Source organism: Vidua chalybeata, chromosome 1 (genome assembly GCF_026979565.1).
Source record: "Vidua chalybeata isolate OUT-0048 chromosome 1, bVidCha1 merged haplotype, whole genome shotgun sequence".
Lineage (NCBI taxonomy): Eukaryota > Metazoa > Chordata > Aves > Passeriformes > Viduidae > Vidua > Vidua chalybeata.
The window spans coordinates 92,527,916-92,550,955 of record NC_071530.1 but is presented as its reverse complement, the minus strand read 5'-3'; the positions used below and the strand labels follow the sequence as shown (position 1 = coordinate 92,550,955).

Genomic DNA, 23,040 nt, shown 5'->3' with positions numbered 1-23,040 from the left:
AAGTAGTAGTTAAAAAACAAATCCAAACTAATCAGTGGTACTTCGGCATTCAAACACCTTCATGATTAAAAGAATTTAAGTTCATTATAGCCAGGAGATTCTTGTTCTCTCAAGAGCAGTGATGGTGCTATTGTGGGGTCACACAGAGGAAAGGCTAAGATAGTATTAATAATAAAATAGAAATATAAAGTAAAATAATGAAACCTGGGTTTTTTCAGGTTTTTATTGGCTGGCCTACCAGTGACTCATATCAGATATTTCCCAGCTGTTACATACATGGCCTTTTAAGGCATTAGATAGAAAAGAGAAAATCTTCCTTTTTATTATTTTTCTAATAGTTGTGATTTTCTCTCCCTTCCTTTCCTGGGTGACTCGTTAAGAATCTAGCAGCAGGTTAAACAAGTGGACTTGTTTGCTGATAGCTTAATACAAACACAGCATTTAAAGAAATAATTATTTTTTGCCTTGATTTGAGATTTTAGTTTAACAGTTACAGTGGAAAGACTGGACTCAGGTGTAAAGATTTCCTTAATATTTTCTGAAATATAGTATTTCAGTAATTAGTAACCTGATGATGTTATTAAACATTAGGAAATATGTCTATGTTGACCCCCTTTTTTTTTTTAACAGTCAAAATATTAAAGATAGGCTAAGTAAAATATTTGCATGTGCAGTTGTATTTATAATTGGAGAGAAAAAAATATACTGGGAAAATATTTTGAAAGAACATTTTTTTTCAGGGTAGGTTTAGATTGGGCATCAGAAGGAGCTTCTTCAGAGAAAGGCTGATGGAATGTTGTAATGGGCTGCCCAGGGCAGTGGTGAAGTCACTGTCTCTGTAGGTTTTTAAGGAAAGATTGGATATGGCACTTAGTGCCATGGTCTAGTTGATATCGTGGTGTTGGGTCATAGTTGGACTCGATGATCTCAGAGGTCTTTTCCAGCCTAAAGGATTCTGTCATTTTTTCATCACAGTATTACAGTCAGGTTTGGATAAACCGACGATATTTTTCCCATTGCTTTCTTCACAGAGACTACGGTGTCTTCTGCTTCCTTGTTAGGAACACATCATATTTGACACTGAAAAGAAAAAAGTGTTAAATGGCAGTGTTAAACTCATAGTTAAGGATGCTCTATGATCATTGGTGAGGGAAAAGGCATAGCAGGAGATACAGTGATTCTGTTGAGCAGTTACTCTTTATAAACTTAAAATGAAAAATGAAGCTTTGATTTGCTTCATAAACAGCTACATGAGACAATGGTTTCTTGTTGTTGCAGATTCCTTTTAATGTTAATTTCAACAGTATGTCTTTTCAGGAAACAGTTGAAGTATTTTTGAAACATCCTTCTGTAAAAGATGACTCAGATCTTGAGGGAAGAACGTCCTTCATGTGGGCAGCTGGCAAAGGCAGTGATGATGTCATTAGGACTATGCTGACTTTAAAATTGGATATTGATATCAATATGACAGACAAATACGCTGGCACAGGTAAGATGCTTTACAGTAAAGAGCCACTGTATGTTTCCAATCGGTGTGATTTCCACCAAGAGGAAACATTGATAGAATCTATATTAATGTTTTTCTGAATGTGTACTTCAATCCTGAAAACATTTCTGCATTATTGTAATTATATGTGTCAGTCAATTCTTTGCCTTATTGTGGGAAATAAACAAACCTTTTCTGCACAGATTGGAACAGTTCATTTGAAATGTAGAAAGAAGAAATGTACTGCAATGCTGTTTAGTTAGTTTTGTAATCCTGTGAAAGGAAGAGCTGTTCTGTAATTTGAAGAATAATGTGAAACATAGTTGCATAAAAAGTTCTTCCTGAAAATGCTTGTTGAAAAATGTATTTGACAGTACACAAATACTTTGAAACAATATGGAGCAAACTAACCACTGAAGTAACTAAATTATCATGAAAATCATTCCATGGTTATTTTTAGAGATAGTGAAATAAAGATTAGAGCTATTGCATTTCTGATGTCCAAACAAGAGATCAAACTTGATATCCTCCAAATTTATCATCCTGTTATCAGCCTGAAACAAAATATAAGTAGGCAACACAGTGTTTCAGCATTCAAGTGTGCAAGTAATGAAATACAGAATTTCCTGTAGTAACTATGAATTTATCTCCTTTAAAAAAAATTAAAGTTTCCTTTGATAATATGCTGGATCTTAACAAAAAGCAATTTACAATTAACATAAAATTCTGTTTAAATATCTAAATTCTTGTTTTTCTTAAAATGTAACACACACTAAATACATCAGTCTTTCCAAGTTGTGATAGTTTGAAATTTTTGAGTGTAAGAAATAGTGCAACAAATAAAATCTCCGTTTTCATGAGATTTTTCATGTCAATGTTTGATGACATTACAAATGAAATATTCTACAATTTTCATCTTATTTAATTTTTTATCAGTCTCACCTACACTTGCTACTTCATGACAGTTCATTTCAAATACCTCTCAGTGTTTGTTTCAGACCTTAAGGTGCAACAATGTTGTTGTTACTGTGCAAACCTCCTTACAAAGGGTTTTTTTCTTTGCAGGCAGTAATCGGTAATCACATACTGTGTTTCTGAAATTACTCAGGTGTGGATTTCATGCTTGAATAATTCAGGTGGTTGGGTTTATTATCTTTCAGTCTTAAACCTTTCCTAGTGGTGATATGTAATCACCTTTTAATCTCGGTTTCGTTGTAGGGCTTTTAATCCAAGGAAATGAATGGATTTTCCATTTGCTTGAGAGTGCCGTTGTGTAGAACTCGGGAACAGTCTGGATGTGGGGAGCTGTGCTGCCGAGCAGCCCGAGCTGCATCATTGTGCCAGCGAGTGCGTAGCATGGGCTTTATTATAGCGAGCTCTAAACATAAAAGGAAGCCCACCAGTAAATCACTCTCTGATTTTTTTAATTTTTTTTTTTTTCTTTCCAAAGGGCTTTAATCATTCCCAAGTTTTCGTGAGGGAAAAGCAGTGTTGTGTTCGGACAGGAAACTATGCACTAATAGAAAATAGCGCACATGCCTCCGTGCCTGGGATACAGTTGCTGAGCAGAGTTCAAGGCTGTGTTTTTCTGACTTTTGTGTGCACTCACTTGAGCGCGGTTGTAATGTTGCGTTAAGGCAGCCTTTTGCATTTGCTCAAAAAGAGCAAGCTCTCCATTGAGCTCTGCTAGAACATCGAGACTCTGGGCATTGTGTAGGAGAATGACACCAAGGGAAAGGAATTTCCCTCCTCTCAGAGATCAGCGCTGCAGGAGCATTACAGGGGCAGCTTTATAGCTCTGCCGTCACTGCGCACAATGGAGAGGGCTCTGTCTGTCGGCTGAACAAAGGGCCCATTGTGAGCAGCTGGCTGAAGAATCTCTTCAGTCACCGTGACTCCATCACAGAAAATTTGGCTTACAAGAAAATATTGAGCACAAAGTGCGAAACAAGATGCCTGCGTCAGAATGAGTGATAGGGGGGAAGAACTGGCCAAGCTGACACAGCAGCTCTTTTTCTATTGTATTGTTACACACACCCCATGTGTCATCTGATGGAGTGGTTTACTGCCTTTGGTTTCATAAGGGATTCAGGACAAAAACCAGAACCTAGAGTTTATTGTGAGGTCAGACCATGAAAACCAGGCCCATCCAAATGTACGACACGGCAGGGATCTCATTCTTGTCCAATTCCTACTGATAGCCACCCACTTGCAGTGGCTGCTGTGCAGGCACTCACTTTTCACGAGTGCAATGAGCTCTGCTGTGCTTTTAGGCTGCTGCACTTAAACTTAAATCAGCGTCCTCTCAAAGGCATGATCTCAATTTTCACTCCTCAGAGTGTCTCTGGCTCTGACCTCAGTGCTTAGCCCGTGTCACAATGTTACTATCACTTATTTTGTGACTCTGCTTTAAGGCAGTGCACACCAGGTGGATTCAGGTCAATGACAAAATGAACAACCTGAGCATTTTAGTAGGGCCTGTGTAACAGGTTGTGCAGGGTTTCTGTCTCATAAGCTGGTACTGGCTGTAAACAGTAGCTGGCAAATACAAAAATGCTGGTTTTATATTCTGCCTATGGTTCAAGAAGCTGCTCCTTCTAATGCTGATCTTTGTGGTGTGCATTTCTGTAAAATGCCTCTGCTGGATCCTGACCCTGTCTGTTTTAACATTAAACAAATGTGGACATGCAGGTAGTATTTACAGCTCCACATTTTGCTTGCATGAGCAGATTCAGTTCTCACTAAGCATGACTATTTCTGAAATTTCATGGGGAAATATGAATTCATTTTATTAAAGGCACACTTATGAAACACATAGTTTTGTGGTTTTATTCTATATTATTTTGATTTTATTGTCTGTAATATATTCTACATTTAAGGCAGCGTGAGAATGTAGATTGTCTGATTTGACTGCTGACTATAGGAAATAACCCAAAGCATTTTGAAGTCAAACTGTAAGTGAAACCACCAATACATTTGTTCTCCATTGGTTTGAAATCTCATTGTTGTGTGCAGTTCTTCTTTACTTCAAAAAGAGCTGTGAACTGGTCATCCACAACTCTGGCTAACAGTGCCTGCAGGATGCTGTGTTAGGCAATAGCAACTCCAATTACAGGACACCACATCTTTACCTGAGTTCTGAAGTATCTGAAGTAGCAGCATCTGGTTTTTCTGTAATCTTTTTCTTTCTCTTGAAGAAAACAGGGAGCTGGGGATACTGTGCAAGATATGATTGTCTTGCAACATAATTTCATATAAAATTTTCTCCAAGCAATTCTGAAACAAGAAAGGGAGCCAAGGAGGAGTAGGAACAGCTGGGTAGTTTTCTGAAGTTAGTTTTAATTGAGAAGACTTTGCTTACTTGAAAGAAAAAAGTCATTTTCAGGAAAGCATTGAAGAAATAATGAAAGTTTTCTTTTACTGATGATGAGCAATCTCAAAAATGCCACAGAACAGAGGCAGAAATAAATCATGTTATGTTCTCTTAATCAGAAGCTGCTATTCTTCCACAAATCCTCACTATAAGCCAATCTTAGTGGTGTTAAATGTAAAATTTCTATTTGTGCAAGTTAGAAACATGTTTCAGGGCTAATAGATTTTCCACTTGTTGCTTGTATGGCAAGAAAGTGTTGTTACATCATCGCTTCTTCAGTTTCTTGAGGTTGAAAAGTACTTTTTCCACCAAAATATTTGTAATTGATTTTTATTTTGACTGTTCTAATTGTGGACCTCTAAAGCTCATGGTATTATGGTTTCTTTTTCCCTGTTACTTTATTCTCCAGCATTACATGCTGCTGCCCTTTCTGGCCACGTCAGCACAGTGAAACTGCTGCTGGAGCACAAAGCCCAGGTAGATGCTCTGGATGTGATGAAACACACCCCGCTCTTCCGAGCCTGTGAGATGGGTCACAAGGAGGTGATTCAAACACTCATTAAAGGTCAGCTCTCAGGGCTTTACAAACCTGTTCAAGAGTTCTGCTGCTGCTTCCTGTGGGAATGGGAAATAAACAGCTGGGCAAGAGGTGGGGTAGGAAATTGCTTCCCTAAAGCAGGTTTTGTTTGTAAGTTCCCCTTGTGAAATAGCTCTAGTGAATCTAAAAGATTATCAGTGCTGTGCAAAATGGCTAGAAGTGTTAAATACAAAACTTTCAAAATTGGGATTGTTCTTTGCAAAGCTCATTTCTGCTCAAGCCTTTGCAAGTACATCCTAGTCTCTCAAACTAACTCTTCCCACAGCAAGTATTTTCTTTTCTTTTTATTTGTTTGGTTTTTCTCCCCAGTAAATAAGACCAAATTATGCTTTCTTCACCTCTGTTAAAAAAACATTCTTAGGGTTCTTTGAAGGCTTTTTATGTGAGTCTTTTTTTTTTTTTTAATACAGATAGATATCAAAAGCCTACATCATTAATATTTTCTTCTAGTTGTTTCTTTAAAGCATTATTTTGTTTGTAGACAGAAATAGGATTTAACAAAGTACACAGTTTTAGATAATTGTAGAATATCTGCTGAAGGGTAAGAAGTACAGTGAAAGAACAGTGGCATTTTAGATGCAAAATTCTGTCATTTTAGCTTCCCAGAAACATCTCCTTCCTACTTCAGACATTATTACACTTAGGGATAGATGACGTATTCCAGGCTAAAGTTTGCAAGTTTTCCATCAACCAGCCTTTCTTACTAAAAATGTTCTTCCTTCCATGATCTGCTGGGCATATTTTAACCTCCTGTTAAGCTCTTCCCCCCACTCCCTGTGCCATTTAGCTTTTGTAGATGCAAGAAGCTTGGCTATCAGAATCTAAGTTGTTTTTAATTAAATATTTTATGATATAGAGAGTCATTTTTGCTGGTTCATTCAAGTTCTTGTATCTGTGGAGTTTTACTTTTGAACAGAATTTTTACATTTTGCATGAACATATAGAGAAATTAATTATCTGCATAAAAGAGTCTTAGCATGCTTGAATTGAAAAAAAGCTTATTTTAAAAACTATTATTACATTGGGAATATTTAATCTTGTCTGCTTTAGAGATCTAAAAAGACATATAATCTGAAATCTAATTTTTAGGAGTTATTTTTAAGAAAGAAAGGTTCTAATGAAAATTCATAGACCTGAAACAAATAAAATGGGTTTTTCATAGGCAATTGATAAGTCTGGATATTCTAAAGCATATTAGAGGATAGTCAGAAGATTGTAAAAAAGTTAGATACCTGACCTTCTTTGAAATTATTTCGTTCCCAATTAATTTTGATTTAAGTTTAAGGATTTGAGTAACAAAATTGAAATTGCTTTCTGAAATACTTCTCTGAATTGTCAGTTTACGAAATAAGTTCTAGTTGAACACAACTCACTCTTTTCTTAGCATTCAGTGGTATTTTCTTTTTGTGCTCAGAAATGTATTTGTTTTTACAGGAGGAGCAAGAGTAGATTTGGTTGACCAAGATGGGCATTCACCCCTTCATTGGGCAGCCCTGGGAGGAAATGCTGACGTGTGCCAAATCCTGATAGAAAATAAAATCAACCCTAATGTGCAGGATTATGCAGGTAGAACACCTCTGCAGTGTGCTGCTTATGGAGGTTACATTAACTGCATGGTAGTGTTGCTGGAAAACAATGCAGATCCAAATATTCAGGATAAAGAGGTATGTTGTTCTTCTTCACTGAGGTATATCATTAACTTTAGAATAACCATAAATCAAAACATTTTCCTTTTCTTCAAGGTCATTCTCTTTTCCAGGACATAGAAACATCTGTGCTGCTGTTTGTCACAAAAGGAAATGCATCCTGATGTCATTTTCCCTATGACTTCACTTCCAAAATCTCAAAAGAAAAGTAGTATTTTAATATGTAGCATGAATTGAAGATTAGTATTTTTCCAGATCACTTTTGGTTTTTCCTTATCGAAGTGTGATCATATGAGGAGTCATATTAATGATCTGATTTCTTCTATAATTCCTTATTAACAGCTGACATGGGAATGTGATTTTAGTCTGTTCTCCAGAATAGAGAGAGAAAGAGAGCAAGTAAGAAAGTAAGGTACTGCAAGTGAGATTGCACAATAATTGCTTCAATTGTTTGTCCACATTAAGTATCCACATGTGTATATCTCTTCCAGGTTAAAAAAAAAAAAAAAAATCAAAACACTGATTGGTTTATGTGTTCTTTTGTGCCATTATTCGGGCAATAATTGAAATTAGGAGCCAGAATAATTGTGCAACCTATAACAGATTTCTTTGTTATATGACGTAATTTCTCAGAAGTCAGTAGAACCTCATCAGTCAAAAGAGCTTCACCCAATTTATTGAAATTTTCTGTAGCTATTTGTCGTAGGGCATAGATAATTCCAGGTAATGGAAATGTGGTTTTCATTATGAGTTCTACAGAGCATGCTGTACATCTTTTGCAAAGAAAGCAACTCTAAGGCTAGTCTTCTAATGTTACTTTTCAGCTGTTTTAGGTGAAAAAGCACTGGTGTTGAAATCTTGTTAAAAAAAAAAAAATCATTTTTTAAGTTTTGTGTTCTTTTTATTTTAACAAGGAAGTTTATTTAGAAGAACTGTTTGTTCTTTATGTCCAGAAAAGCATTGGATTACACTACGATTTATGACTTTTATTGTGATGTGGTAGAGTTTGGGGGTAATGTTTATTTTTGTTTTGTTCTATTGTTTTACAGGGCAGAACTGCCCTGCACTGGCTCTGCAACAATGGCTACCTTGATGCTATAAAGTTACTGCTTGGCTTTGATGCTTTCCCCAATCACATGGAGAACAGCGAAGAGAGGTACTGCTTGTCTCAAGGTGTTATTTTGTAATTGTGCCAAAGCACTGCCTTCCATTGAAATGTTAAATGTTCAGATGCTGCAAGAGAATTGTCATCTTGTATCTCAGAGGAGTGCTATGACCTTAGGCTTCAGTGTAAGCAGCTTTTCTGATGTGAAAGTTCCCTTCTTTAACTAAGACATTGCAACTTCAACTTTTATACTTCTGAACCATCTTCTGGAAGTATTTACTCACTCTAATCTTGTTGGAAATATTAAAGATCTTTCTTATTTATATGGAGTTGAAGGCAGATTTGTATGGACAAAGGATGAAAAGGCAGTTCTGCTGCTGTTGGAATAGACTGGAATTTTACTTTTATATTTGATACAAATACAGCAAGAAGAAAGAGAATGGGAGAAATGTAATATTATGTTTTTAAATGGTGATTACAAAGTACCTGGTGGTTACCTGTATTCTAAAGGCCTGGTTTAAAAAAAAATGTCTCCTATAATCATAAAGAGACGGCACATTTGCATCTCTTTTCTTTGTCTTTCATTGACATATAAATAATAGATTTTTAAAAGTGATTTGGGTTGTGGAGTTCGAATTAGTCACCTGACCATGAAGATAATTACTATTAGCAGAAATTTCTAATGCCTTTTTTTAGAGGAGATGACCTCCTCATAATTATAAGATTATGAACAGCATGCCATATAAATTTGAATATTTCAGCATTTTAAATAACTTAAGGTGTTTGCAACCTCATATTTCAATTTTTGACTTCTGTACTTAACCCCAGGTTTTAATTGCTTTCTTCCTCTATCATTTTTCTTTTGTTCTCCACTCTAAATCACTCAGATCTCTCTTCCTTTTCTGTTCTTATTTTTTCTTGAGAAACACAAACGAAAGTATAACTAGTTTCTAATTAAGTAGTGTCAAGGCTGTCTTTAGTAATTTTTGATAGAAAATTGAATAAACAGTTTTAATTAAATTACTTTTAATAAGTAAGATTAAAAGCCACAATTTTGCCAGATTGGAGACTGCTGTTATCCTTACTTTGTAGAAATGTACTCATGGTGCTCAAATGTCAAGAAAAGACCTTAGCTGTGGTTTATTACAGTCATTCAGATAGTATATATTGTTGTTTCCCTTCTGGAACTAATATATATTTAATGTGTAAATCTAGATTACTCAACATACAACTAGCAGTATTCCAAATGTCTGCTGATAAACACTAGTGCATGTGCAGGACAAAAGAGATCCCCAGTATTTCTAGATGGATCAATCTTTTAATACAATTCTCTTAAACTACATATAAAAATTGCATACTTGCATCTTAATAAATATCGACAAACTTTGTGTTATTGTTAAGATATTGGAAGTTTGGAAAGTGGAAAATCAAGTTAAGTGTTGTAAGAGAGAGGAAAAATAACATCATGGATATGATTCACCTGTAATTGGATGAAATTGGTTTTTAATAAGTAACAATTTCACTACATAGTGGCTTTTTTTTTTTTTTTAAATATTCCTATAGGAAAAAAAGCTTCCCTTCTTTACTTTCTTAGAGAGTAGTATGAGATACCAGTTAAAATGCTAACATAGTTGTTATAACTAAAAGATTAGAGAAAAGATAGAACTGAGATTGCATCAAGAATTTTAAAGCACACTCTTCCTTGCCGGATATGTGATCAAGTGCTAATCTGGAGGCTATTGGGTTTGTTGTTCTTTGCAAATTTATTTTGTAGTCCAGCTTCATGTCTTGGGTGCATCAAGCTGCTGCTTGACCACCTTCATGTTAAATTGCCTATAACAGCTGATGGCTGATGTCTTCATATGGTTCCCTGTGAAGCCAGCTTGATTTAAAAGCTTTCTGCTTTAGAGAGAACCAAGGGAAAAGGAAATTTACATCAAGCTGTGAACTGACACAACAGAGGAGTGTATGTAAGTGTCCAGTCATAAAAATCCCTCTTCAGATTTGATTTAAGTGATCTTTTTACTTTCAAAGGTAGCTCAGATGGAGTTAGAGAATCCACGTTTAAAAATATGGATCTTCATGACTGCTAAAGTAAAAGTAAACTTCATAAAGTTTACTTTAGTATCTTTTGTGTCTTTAAAGTATTCAACATAAGGAATACTTCCAAAATGTGTTTTTCTGAAATAATGTTCCATCTGAAGTTCCCATCTCTAGGTTATCAAAATGCTAGGTTATCTTTAAATGCTATCAGCCACACACCTTGACATCCAAATTTTCATGTTATGTCACTGTCTTTATTCCTGCAGACACTTCAGTTCAGATACTGTTTATCCTTCCATCAAGCCATTGCTGTGTGGCAGGTCCAATTGTGCTTTCTGTCTGTTTTTCTTTACTTACCAGTGCTGCGTCCCAGCAAGTTACCATCAGCAAGAGCCCTAATTTTCACAGTCAAATGCACTGACATTTGTTATTGGATAGTCTTATGTTACATGGTCTTGATTATGGTTTGTGACTGATAATTTTCAGTCAATAAATGTCTTTCCCTGAAGTTTCAGTGTTAGTGAGGGAGCTAGGTAGATTCTGCTCCCATGTCGACAGTGGGTAATTTGGGAATTATTTTGAAAAAGGCCTAGACGTCTTTGCTACCATTAAAACCCAAAGCAATTTAATATTTTGAACACCTGTGTCCATTTGAAAACAGACTTAAGTTTTCCTAATACCCTAAAAAAGACATTATCCTTCGATATGGATCTAATCCTGTTGCTCTGTCAGTCATAGTGTCTTCAGTCGATGTTATAGAAGCTAAGCCAGATTTGACAGTAGATTTCTAGAACTTAAATGCATATGGAAATAACACAAAAATATTTTAACTTACTTTTTCTTTACATTTCTATATGAAATATTCAATCACACATTTTAAAGACAGCTTTTTAAAAGCATTTAACACTGTAGATGGGACTTTGGGAGATTTAGTCCAAACACTTCAGGTTCCCCTCTCCCCCCTTCCATATTAGGAGGCTAAAAAAAAGCTTTAAACATAACCACAGTGTGTAGAATGAATAAAGTAGCAAAACAATGCCTAAAAAGATGAGAAAAACAGCCCACTGAAATAGTGCTTAATCTATCTTCATACTAGAAGTTGCTTTATTATGAAATGAGGGTGAAGAAAAGCACCTTATAACTGGAATTCTAGATCAATAGTAATTGTTGTGTTTTTTGTTTTTTTTTTGTTTTTTTTTTTAGATATACTCCACTTGATTATGCCTTGCTTGGTGAACACCATGAAGTGATTCAGTTCATGTTAGAACACGGGGCTCTGTCTATAGCTGCCATTCAGGATATTGCTGCTTTCAAAATCCAGGCTGTCTACAAAGGATACAAAGTTAGAAAGGCTTTTCAAGAGAGGAAGAATCTTCTGATGAAGCATGAACAGCTGAGAAAAGATGCTGCTGCCAAGTAAGTCTGAGGCTTGAAATTTACTCCAGCACATAGACATTTGCTATAAGTTTGTATTTATCAATGTATGACTGTTCCTCATCAGTTTTTGTTCCTCTTGGTGAAATTCATGAAACTGAAGGAAGCATATAACATCCATATAACTATAGACAGATGGAAGTTATTTTCCATATAATCCCAGTTTAAATAACAAACCTTGTATAATATACTATAGCAAGGCAAAATACCAAAAGCTTAGGAAATAACATGTTAGTGACCATGAACTTTGCCTGATATTCTGTATGATAAAAATGCTTGGAAAACACTTATCACTTTAAGGTAATGAAAATAATTATTTGCCTATCAAGTCTTGATATCAGTTTTGAACAGAAATTAATCAGTATCTGAGGAAAAAAAAACTGAAAACAAACCAGAGAAAGCCTGATTTAATAAGGCTTAACTTAATGTTTCTCTAGCAACCTGGACTCCTGGTTTCTATCTGCAACTTCATTTTGGGCCTTATTATTCTCTGCACTTATATTTTGTGGTCTTGATTTAGAGAGTTCCTATGAATTGGTTATATTGGATTACAGATAACTAACATATGCAATTCAAATTGTTATCAGCAAGATGTGTAGGTCCTGGCTGAGTTTCAGCCCAATTTAAATGTGGTAATGGTAGCACAGTGGTGAAATTCTAAAATCAGAGGGTACATAAATGGTTATCATAATATATTGCTTGCTCGGAGTTTACCCTTAAGATTCTTAGTATGAAATTAGCAGCTGGTTTCTCCTGAAGAAATCTGATTCTGAAATGAAAAAACATAAGTCTGAAAAGATTTCTGCATGATTTGGGAGTATTATTTTGATAAAGAGAGATCATATGAAAAAAGCACACAACATAATTATTCCACCTAGAGGTATTTTTGCTGCATCTGTGCATCACAGACAAATTCAGCTGCACTCCAGTCTGTATCAAATTTGGTAGTTTGATGTTCTGCATAATTGGCCAGTCAGACCTTCATTGGGTTTGATTGCTGCTACTATAAAATAATTATTATTCCCCAGGAAAAACAAATCTAGAAATACTGGGTAACTCATCTCTTACTCACATCTTTATGTCCTGAAGTTGTAACCTGTAACTCTCCTACTGTTTGCCTTTTCTGCTGAAATCAGTGTAAAGCCAAAACTATGCATGAAGAAGCTGCCTTGAAAAAGATTTCTTTTTAATGTGGAGGGCTCTTCTTATTGCTGTGTGGTCACAACTGACTTTACCAAATTAAATAATTTTATCCTTTGTGATGACAGTCATTTTTGGAAAAATCTCTGATCCACTATGTAGAAGATTAAATGGAAAAGAATTGCCTCATGGAAATTTGGGGATATTTTTATAATCGTTTTCCTTTGTGAGTTTCTGATGTAGTTTCTGAAACTTACTTAGCTGTTGTTGATTTGTTTGAAAACAACAGAAACAAAGTCTGTGTACCAAATACCATAAAAAGAGAATTACAGTACAATTGGAGTGTACAAGCAAATCAGGTTGTCACATAACAAATTTTATTTAATTGCAATTTTATGATCTGTAATAAACTGAAGGGGACATTATGTTGTCATCATTCTGCGTCCCCATCTGTGCATTCCACAGCTAAAATTGGCCAGGGTGTTCCTGCATACAGAAAACTATTATCCCTACTGGTGTTTAAAAATCTGGTCTCCAGATAAAAGTAGACATTATGTGGGGATCCAGAATGATGGTGAGCTTCTAGATTGAACACACACACCCTCTCCCCAACTATTTCAGTGTAGATATTTAAACTTGCTTTGTAATATGTTACTTTAGAGAGTCTCTCTAAGATAAATCGCTCCTAAATCTACTTGGGTTTAGATAGTCTGTTCTTTTCCTTTTTGGTTTTTATTTTCCTTTTTACCATGACAAAAAGTCAGCCAGCATCTCATACCTGTATTATTTTCTGTTAAAATTACATTCACTGTATTTAAATCCTATAGAAATATTTCTATACAAACACCTTCTCCCATGTTTTCTCCTATATCAAAGAAATCATAATTTATAGAATTAAGTTTGATGAAGGCCAAAACAACATGCACAGTATTATGTCACTGAGCAAAGAGACACACCAAGAGACCAATTTGGGTAAGCTGGGAATCCTTGACAGAGCTCAAATGTAAAAGTGCAGTTTCCAGAAGGCAGAAGCTGGGACAAACTACAAAGGCAGAGTGTAAAAACATTGCTTGGGCATGTAGATGGTGTCAGAAATACCAAAACTCAAATGGAGTTGAGACTTCAAAGACATGTTACAGGTTACAAAGTGAGACTGTGCTTCTACATTAATAAAAGTAGTAATACATTAGTAAAATGCTGAGCAAGGAATGTGTGGGCCTGTTGCTGAGTGGTGCATTTAGTGACAACAGACACAGGTGTGGCAGAAGTACTCAATGCCTTCTGTTCCTCAATCTGCCAGGCCTCTTTGCTAAGAGAATTGGTTCAAGGAGGAGCAGAACTGCCAGCTGTGAATAAAGATTAAGTCAGGCTTGAGAGAACTCAGCCTACACAAGTCCATGGGACCAGGCTGGCTGCATCCAGGGGTACAGAAGGAACTAACTGATGCCCTTAAAAGGTCACTTTCCAATATCTTTGAAAGATCACAGAGACCAGGGAAGGTCCCCTATGATGGGAGGAAAGAAAATGTTGCACCCAGCTTCAAAAAGGGCCAAAAAAAAAAAAATCTGGGGAACTGTAGTCTGGTTGGTGTTTCTGATCTCTGGGAAACTTTTAACAGGCAAAAGCTGGGACAAGAGATTTTGTCCCAATGGTAAATAAAGATAAATTCTTTCACCCTTGGGACAATCAACCAGTAGAACAGCCCAAAGAGGTCTCTGTCCATAAAGGTTTTCAAGACATAGTTGGATAAAAAACTGAGCCACCCAATTTGACCCTGTTAGCCTTCCTGACTTCCTGAGATCCCTTCCAGACTTCAAAAATAGGATTTTGGTTTACTTATTGCAAAACCAGCTATTTAAGAAAATAATATTTATGTGTTTAAAACATATTCAGAGAAAACTAATTTTCAATGTATTGAATTTTGAAAGGGCTGCAGAACTCATTCCTCATTTGTTCACCTCCCCTTTCAATTTCTCAGGATAAGTTCCTGAATCCATACTTCTGTTTTTCATTCTGGCTAGTTGAAGGAAACTGATTGAGAATGTGGATGTGAAAGGGAAATGGATGAAAGTGAGTAAGTAGCTCATGATATTTAAGAAGAGAAGAACAAGAAGAAAATAAGCAGTTCAATTAAACAGCCCTCAGTAGATTTAGAAAAATGTTCTTATGCCAAGAGGGTACAAGTAGATTATGAGGTTTTTCGGAAGACTAGTGGTTAGTGCTGCATGCTGAGAAAAGATAGGAGAGTGTGGCAACAGAGAAAATAATGAGCTCTTCAGCAACCTGAAAAGGGAAAGCAAATATTGGAAATTTGATGTAATTACTAAAATTGACAGTAAGAAGAATGTACAATGATAAAGCTAAACAAGCTGAGGTGCTAAATAAGAACTGACAAAGGATGTGAGGTAGATATCACAAAAAAACACTGTAAAATACTCATTGGAAAAGGAAGAGTGAAAAACCAGTTGGCCCATGAGAGATGCTAAGTAGACTGAACTGTTCTGTGGGTTTTTTTTTTTTTTTTACACTTCAGAATAAATTACATCAAACTAACTCAATTTTCTTTTGTGTCTGAATAACAAGTTTTGTGGCCATGGAGAAACAGTAGCTGTCATTCAGACTTGCCTGAAGTCTTCATACTTCCTCATGGGAAATTTCTTATTTGTCACCTTTAAGCTGGAAGTGTATATTGATAAGAATTTCACATAAATCCATCATGAATTTGTATTTTCATTTAAAAAGTAAATTTGAATTTGAAAATAACACCAAGATGCAGAAGATTGTAAGCACATTGAAGACTAAATGAGAAATCAGAATGGTGGTAAAATACATACAAGAAATGACTGAGGAAAAAATAGGTACTTAGGTAAGAGCTAACAGACTGCTCTAAACATTTGGGAAGACCCGTCAACATAGGAATACTGGACAGAAATTAACTGTCATCTTAACACTTTTATTAAGGACTATCAGTTTAAAAGATAGTTATAGATCAGAGGCTGAACACATCATGAGTCAGTGGTATCATTCTTTTGAAAATAATCATTGTGCTGGATTGTGTAGCAGGAGATGCTGTTTATACAACATGAACTATAACTGCTCTTAGTCCAGAGAAATCTCTACCAGTAATAGGATCATAGCCGGAGATCTATTTTCAGTTGAGATTTTTTAAGTAAATTTTTGGGGTTTTTTTGCAAGGATAACTTTAAAAACGCTCTCCTTTAAAATATCCTTCAGCGTGTAGATAAAAAAGTTAAGTTTCTATTCTTAACAGAATAGAAAAGGTTGAATTCATTTTAGCAGAATCAAAAATGCAAAACATCTCTGTGTCTTCACAAATGTGCATGTAAGGCTGTAACTGTTCCTTTTCCATCTGCTAAAGTCTCAGTTTTCATTCTTTCACTTTTGCAACAAAATATGAGCTTATGACCATTCAGGACAAAATTATGTTGCATTTGCAATGGAAAATGTTGGCCTGCCAGCTCTGTTAGCACTGTTGAGCTGTAGCTATCTAACTTCAGAGCCCAAATTTGGAGCCTGTTCGGTTTGCCAGAACCTCCTGAGAATCACTGAGAGTTAGAAGTTAGAACCTGAAGTTAGAATCTTGTCTACTTCCTTCACTAGTTCATGAAACCTAGCCTCTTAAATTGGACATCAGTAAAACTTAGAAATTTTAATTTCAAAGAGATCCTTCACTGTAATACAAACTGAATTTCTGATTAAATAAAGCAAAACACAAAGGAAGGGTCTTATGTATTCAGGAGTCTATTATTCAACTAAGCTGTACTGTGACAATTCTGATGATGCTTTATGAATAGGGAGCTTTGAAATCCCTTCCCTTTATTCTGTCTTCAGTTTAATCTGAAAAATTAGCACACAGATAAAACCTTTAAAGAAAAAAAACACTTTTTACTTCTTGGTTTCTGGTCCTGTGTCATTTGAATAACTTTACTGAAGTTATTGTTTTGGGTTGATCTGCTCATCAGAGGAGTGCAGGTCACTCCAGCTTGATTGTGTATCACACAGCCCATCTCACACTTCCTTTTCTAATACCCTGAATAGAGGACATTGGTAACAGGCTGCCTATTCTTGTGAAGAATAGAAAATTACTATTCTGTGAATAGCAAGATCTGATTTATCAGCTCAAATGGCACAGTAATGGCAGTGAGATCCATACTGTACACAGTCCCAACATCCCCACACAGTCCGGTTGTGGAATGCCAATATTAATTGAAAGCAGCCACTTTTTTTTCATGCCAGAGGGAATACTGAATCCCAGGCTGCTAGGAGTGTATTTTTTTAGATCAATTAGCAGCTTTTCAGGTGCAAAGTTCAATCAGCTTCTTCTGCAGAGTATACTTGATAAGATAGCACTGACAGATAAAGTTAGGGCTTCTGGCTGGCAGCTCGCGCTGCAGTGACACGCGCTGGCAGTGACACCACTCACAGGAACTGGGGCTGGCGTGCTGCATAACTCACCTGTCACACGCCATGCTGGGAGGTGATGTGGCAACAGTCTGCACACTGTGTTGGAGCACTGGAAGCAAGTTAAAATACCAGGCAGCTACATGATACGGCATTTACCGCCTGTCCGTTCCAACAGGAAAAGTGTCACTTCATCCAACAACCAGGGCTTAATTTATAAAAATGAATTCAGTGGGAGGTAGGCATGTAACATTTGCCGTGTGCTATTGGGTTTATTCTGCTTGGTAGGAACAAGAATTTAAAAGATAAAGTGCAATGATAGCCCACTATATTTCAAAATGGGCTGCAAAATTTTATTCAATGGATCCACCTTTCCTAAGTTTGTCCAAAATTCTCTTTTATGGCTACACCATTAAGAGATGCATGACTTATTTAATTTTGCAAACCCAAATGTTACCATTGTAATGGCATACTATGTGCACACAAGTTTTTAATTCACAGCTCATATTATCAGTATTTGTCATTTAAATGACGTATAATGTTTATGTAAAATTAATTATCCGCTAATGACAAATACATAGCAGCTAGTTAGTATCAGTAGCTAGTTCAAAATTGGTTTATAATTGTCTGTACTAGCTGACACATTTAAGTACAAAAAAATAATTTTCAAAGATATTGTCTTCTGTTAAATTTTTTTGCTTTTCAAATACTGTGCATTGCATTACTATTCACATGAAAATATTGCTCATTAGTAATTGCAAACACAGTTACTAGTGTAATGATTAATTTTTGTATATTTATAAAACCCCCTAAATTTAGTTGTTTTCAGTAAGTGAGTGTTTTAAGATAAGTCAAAACAACTGCAAACTGAATGGGCAGCTGGCTGACAGGGACTTAACCTTCATCAGGCTGTAGCTGCAAGACAGTTGTTGTTTTGGATCATGCTAAGACATTTCAATGCAATACGTGTCCTTTTCTCACAAAAAAAGATGTCAAGTCAAGCTTTGTTGTGACAGTGTCAGATTTTTAGACAGGAGTGTGTTCAAGTTAGATATATGCTCCCAAGATTTAATCTTCAAAATTCTTATGGTATGGACTGTAATTGCAGGAAACGTGAAGAGGAAAGTAAGAGGAAAGAAGCCAAGCTGCAGAAAGGGATGCAGAACGTGGAACAAAACAAGTTTCAAGTACAACAGAATCCCACAAATCGGGAGAAGGCCACCAGTGTCCCACGGTTACCCAACAAAGCAGCTGACACACAGAGCAAGAGGCTTCTGTCCCTCAATGCTTCACACATCCAGCCAGGGAGAAACAGCAGAGGTTCACCTAAAGCTGGTCATGACAAAGGGACCCCAAAGGAGAGCTGCCTGTCAGCAGAGCCTCAGAGCGAAGGTCGTAAGATCAGGCAAGGTTTGTGATCTTCTTTAATTGTGCTGTTTATCTGCTTTGTCCACTTCTTGGGAGTACTTCATATATAGAATCCATTTTGTCTTTCTCTGATTTCAAATTCTTTCATCAGTGAGCAATTTGTGCAGCAGGGCAAAGTTAGATACAGATTCTTTTGCTCTGGGTGAAGTAATGAAACATGGATGAAGTAATGAAAAACACCAGCACAGTGTCTTACGGTCTGTATAAAAATGCCTAGAATATGTGAAAACAGGTTGTGGGCAATTGTTCTATTAGTTGCACCATTCAGAGAAAATAAGGTTAAAGATATTTGACATATCTGTGGTGCACGTGAAAAATGTAAATGGAGAAATGGTAACTCTGGTTTTTAAACTAGATTTATCCTCTCGCTCAATCCAAACGGTGTTTGAAAGAATGCTGTGCCTTTTTTAGGTAATTCTTTTTGTTACTGAAGTGATTCCAGGAAAGTTGATGCAACAAGGATCAAACCTTAAAGTTGTATAGTCAGTTCTCATTAGGTGTTTCAATCAATCCTCTTGTGACCAAAACTTTAATGGACTTCATTGGTCATTTTATTGGAATTAAATATAAATTTAGACCCTTTGGGCTGTGAAAACTGTGATTCAGTTGTTGAGTGTTTTCTGATCTGGTTATCCAGTCAAAAGGGTATCCTGTTAGACATTACAAATATAAAAAGACATTACAAATATAGCAGGTTTCATCAGGTTTTGGGTGATCCAGATGATTTTCTGGAATGACAGTATATCAAAGATCTCTTTCTTTTCTTTTTCCTCTCCTGTCTACCCTGTAACATCCTGTCTGTTACATTTCATCCTCTCTGGTCTATTTTTTTCATTCTCCTGTTAATTTCCAAGCAGAATGGAAGGTGGATGGAAGATGGTGAATTTTCAGTTTTGCACTCCAGTCTGGCTTCCAAGTCACCTCACCAGACTGTTTAGAAGCAATGATCACACAGCAGCAAGGGAGAAATAGAAAGGACTTGATAATATCATTCAGGATGTCAAGGGAAGTACTGAGAAGCCAAGTGCTTTGGGTTTCCTGGATCAGTGGGTTATCCTGTGCCAGGATACAGCGTGGACAGAGCAGGAATTTTTCAGGCATCTAACTCAAATGTAATGTTAGAAAGAAAACCACTTGTAAAACATTAAGCAAATGAAGGCGTTTGGGATGCTACTGTGACAGGCAATTGTGTCCTCTTCTGATTCTTCCTGCTTATGTTTTTTTGTTCATTTAAGTGAATCCTAGTGTACCCCAAAGGTAACTGAGCAAAAAAATCAGAGACATAAATTATGTTTTGCTGGGTCAGAGACTGAATTTGTTTTCAATTTCTCTGTCTAAAGATTCACTGAGGAAACACATCAAAAGCAAGTCAAGTTGTGTCCATTTCCACTGTGGCAAAGCAAACGAGGAAACAAAAGTTGAGGTGAAACATCAGGTTGCAGCTGCTGCGGAGCAGGACGGAGAAAAGCACAAGGAACACGCTGTTGACACAACGGATGCCTTTGCTCGGAGGAGCAGGAGGCTTTCTGCTTCTGCATGTAGGACTGCCAGTGCTGGGGAGAAGCTGAAGGATCCAAGTCAGCCTCCCTCTGGCAAGAGGGACCATGGTGAAGGAAGGGCTGTGTTCTTCTGCGATGTCGGTTGTACGGGTGGAGTGGTGCAAAACTCAAAGCTGGGTGAAGCTTCTTCCAAAGGCAAAAGGCACCAGCAGAAACCCAGAAATAAAGAGATAAATGATAAGAGATGTTCACCAGCTGGTTCTAGTAGACCAGGAAGTGCCAAAACAGTGTTTGTAAGCACCAGAAATGACAGCCTGCATGCTGCAGAGCAAACTGTCAAAGTGGGAAACAATGAAACAGCAAAAAAGGCCTCTTCATTATTGTCTGCTGAGGCAGAACCTACCAGGACTGTGCCAAGAAACCCAATAGCATGTTCTGCGTTGAACTTGGAAAAAACAGGCAAAATTGGATCCAGGAATGCAGATGATCAATTATGTTCTGTTCCATGGCAAAGTACAAATATTGAACTAATCCCTTTAGAGATTCGACTGCAGATCATAGAAAAAGAAAGGAAAAGGAAAGAGCTTTTTCGGAAGAAGAACTACGCTGCCACAGTCATACAGAGGACGTGGAGAAGGTAAGATTACTGCTTCAGTGGCTAGAGAAGAGTGAGATACAAGCAGATGTAAATAAAACTAGGCTTGTTGGCAGTGTGCTTTATTTTGCTTACCATGTTGCCAGTGACAAACGAGGCAGTTACTAATCTTTCTCCACACAAGGGAAGTGGGTTCCAGTTGCATAGAATTACATTAGTAACTTCATAAAAAGTGCAAGTGATGTCTTTTAATAATCAGAGAAATTGTTACACTTCTATTTCAATTCAATTCAATTTAAAAAAATAATAAAAAAATAAACTTCTATTTCAAACTCTGATATTTCTTTAGAGAGTGCAAATCAGGATTTGCCTAAACCTGGAGTTCAGTGACACACTTGAAATTGTGCTCTGACCTAACATTTACCAGATAATCAAACCACGGACTGTTTGGGAGCTTTGAGTGTTCGTTGACAAAATTTGAAGGTAGCTTGAATACCTTGATTAAGCAGGAACAACTGCTCTACAGAAGAATGCTTTCCACAGCATTATCCTGCGTTCATGAATGTGTGAGTTTCAGCCTCAGAAATGCAGTCATTTTAAAAATACCTGCTACTTAATATTTAATTTCTTATCAAAATGGGCAGGAAGAGTATCTAAGGGAAGTATATAATATGCAAATTATTCTTATTTCTTGTTTTAATTTAAACTTTCTTTGATTTTACTGGATGCGGAAAACTATAAATTGCATATGTTTACCAATATTCTTTCCAGGTCTCTCACTAGTTTAACAGTTTCTCTGGGGGACTCCGAGTTGAAGATGTCCCTGGCTATGGCAGGGAAGGTGGATGAGATGGTCTTTAAAAATCCCTTCCAACCCAAACTACTCTGTGGTTCTGTGATTCCATGCCATATTCCTCCGAACTGTGAAGCAAAACAGCCACTTTTTCTCCCCAGGGTTCCACCACTTCTGCTCTCTCTGCTGCTTGCTCCTTGGCCTTCTTTTCTGATGTAGATCCCAAGTTCTTGTCTTATGGGTTCAAATCACTTAGATACCAAAAGCTAAAGGAAGCCAGGAGTAGCTTAGGAGAGTGTATCTGCAAGTTAAAAATCTTTACAGAGGGGCAGGCATGTGCCGTGGCTTTAAGACAAAGCAAAACCATGTGTGGTGAGTGCTTGTGCAAATTTCCCCACAGGAACTGGGATCCAAAGCCATGCATTAAACTTCCTTACCTGCACAGAAATCTGCATTCCATTCACACTACAGATTTTGGATAGGCCTTTCGAAACTCTGCACCTGCAGAAGCAGGGATGGTGTGCGTTCTCTCCAAGAAGTGCATGCGCTAACTAACACTTTCAATTTGGAAATTGTGGGAATTAAAGATTGTTTAAGTTACATTTGTTATTTAAATACAGTATTGTGAAAAGTAAATATCTTTGTTCTGTTTGCAAGAACTCATAGAACACTAACAAAGATCTTAAATTCTGCAAGGCTGCAGGAGACATTAGTTGGGCAGTTCTTCCACAGTCCTGTGTTTGCTTTTGTTCCGAACTTGCACGTGGTAAATAGCATGTACTTGTAGGTAGCAGTAAAATTAGACAATGTTATTGTGTAATTCTACATTAGAAACATGTAGAAGTACATGCCAGAGTTCTGGAATTTCTCTAAATTAGAACTAAATGCATTTGTCTCGCTCTGCAAATTTTATAGTCTTGATTTCCTTATTGAAGGCAAACACAACAGCAGAGTGGTACTGGTCTACTTAAGTGTATTATACTTGCCGTTCTCAGGAGAATGTTTCAATTCCCAAATCTGCAAACTTTATAAATGTACTCCTCAAAAGTGTATAGTCTAAGGTGTGTGGCTTGCCAAAGGTTAATTGCTTATCTTGCTCAGTGAGGCTTACACATTCTGTGTCTGTGTTCTCTCTCCTGGGGGGCACCAGGGCCTGTACCATGCTCCAGGGCCCACAGGAAGCCGACAGAAGCTGGAATAAGTTGGTTGCTGTCACTGTTGTTTTCCCGCTGGAGTCAAGCTGTATTTTTAAAATATATTATTGCTGTGTCCATACTTTGGCCAGCAGTATTTTTTAAGACTAGAGTTTCTGTAACAAGGAGTGAGAATACCACTTGCCAGCTTTGCTGTTCTGCACGTGGATATTCCATTTTTCTTTTATGTGCAGTAGTTTAATTGACTAAGCAGCAGGTATATTTTAAGGCACCATGTCAGATTCATGTTGTATCAAACTTGGTCCCACTCTCCTTTTTTCTCAC

General features: G+C 36.7%; 1 protein-coding gene across 2 annotated transcripts in view; it reads left to right on the top strand.

Moving 5' to 3' along the window:
- The window catches only part of INVS (inversin), an 81,833-nt gene that overhangs the window by 52,479 nt on the left and 6,314 nt on the right, over positions 1-23,040 (top strand). For both annotated transcript variants that reach the window (XM_053957716.1, XM_053957800.1), the window contains 7 exons: positions 1,318-1,489; positions 5,269-5,424; positions 6,892-7,121; positions 8,153-8,259; positions 11,455-11,667; positions 18,356-18,657; positions 20,016-20,811. In XM_053957716.1, the coding sequence (XP_053813691.1) occupies positions 1,318-1,489; positions 5,269-5,424; positions 6,892-7,121; positions 8,153-8,259; positions 11,455-11,667; positions 18,356-18,657; positions 20,016-20,811 (1,976 nt within the window). The remainder of the gene's footprint in view (positions 1-1,317; positions 1,490-5,268; positions 5,425-6,891; positions 7,122-8,152; positions 8,260-11,454; positions 11,668-18,355; positions 18,658-20,015; positions 20,812-23,040) is intronic.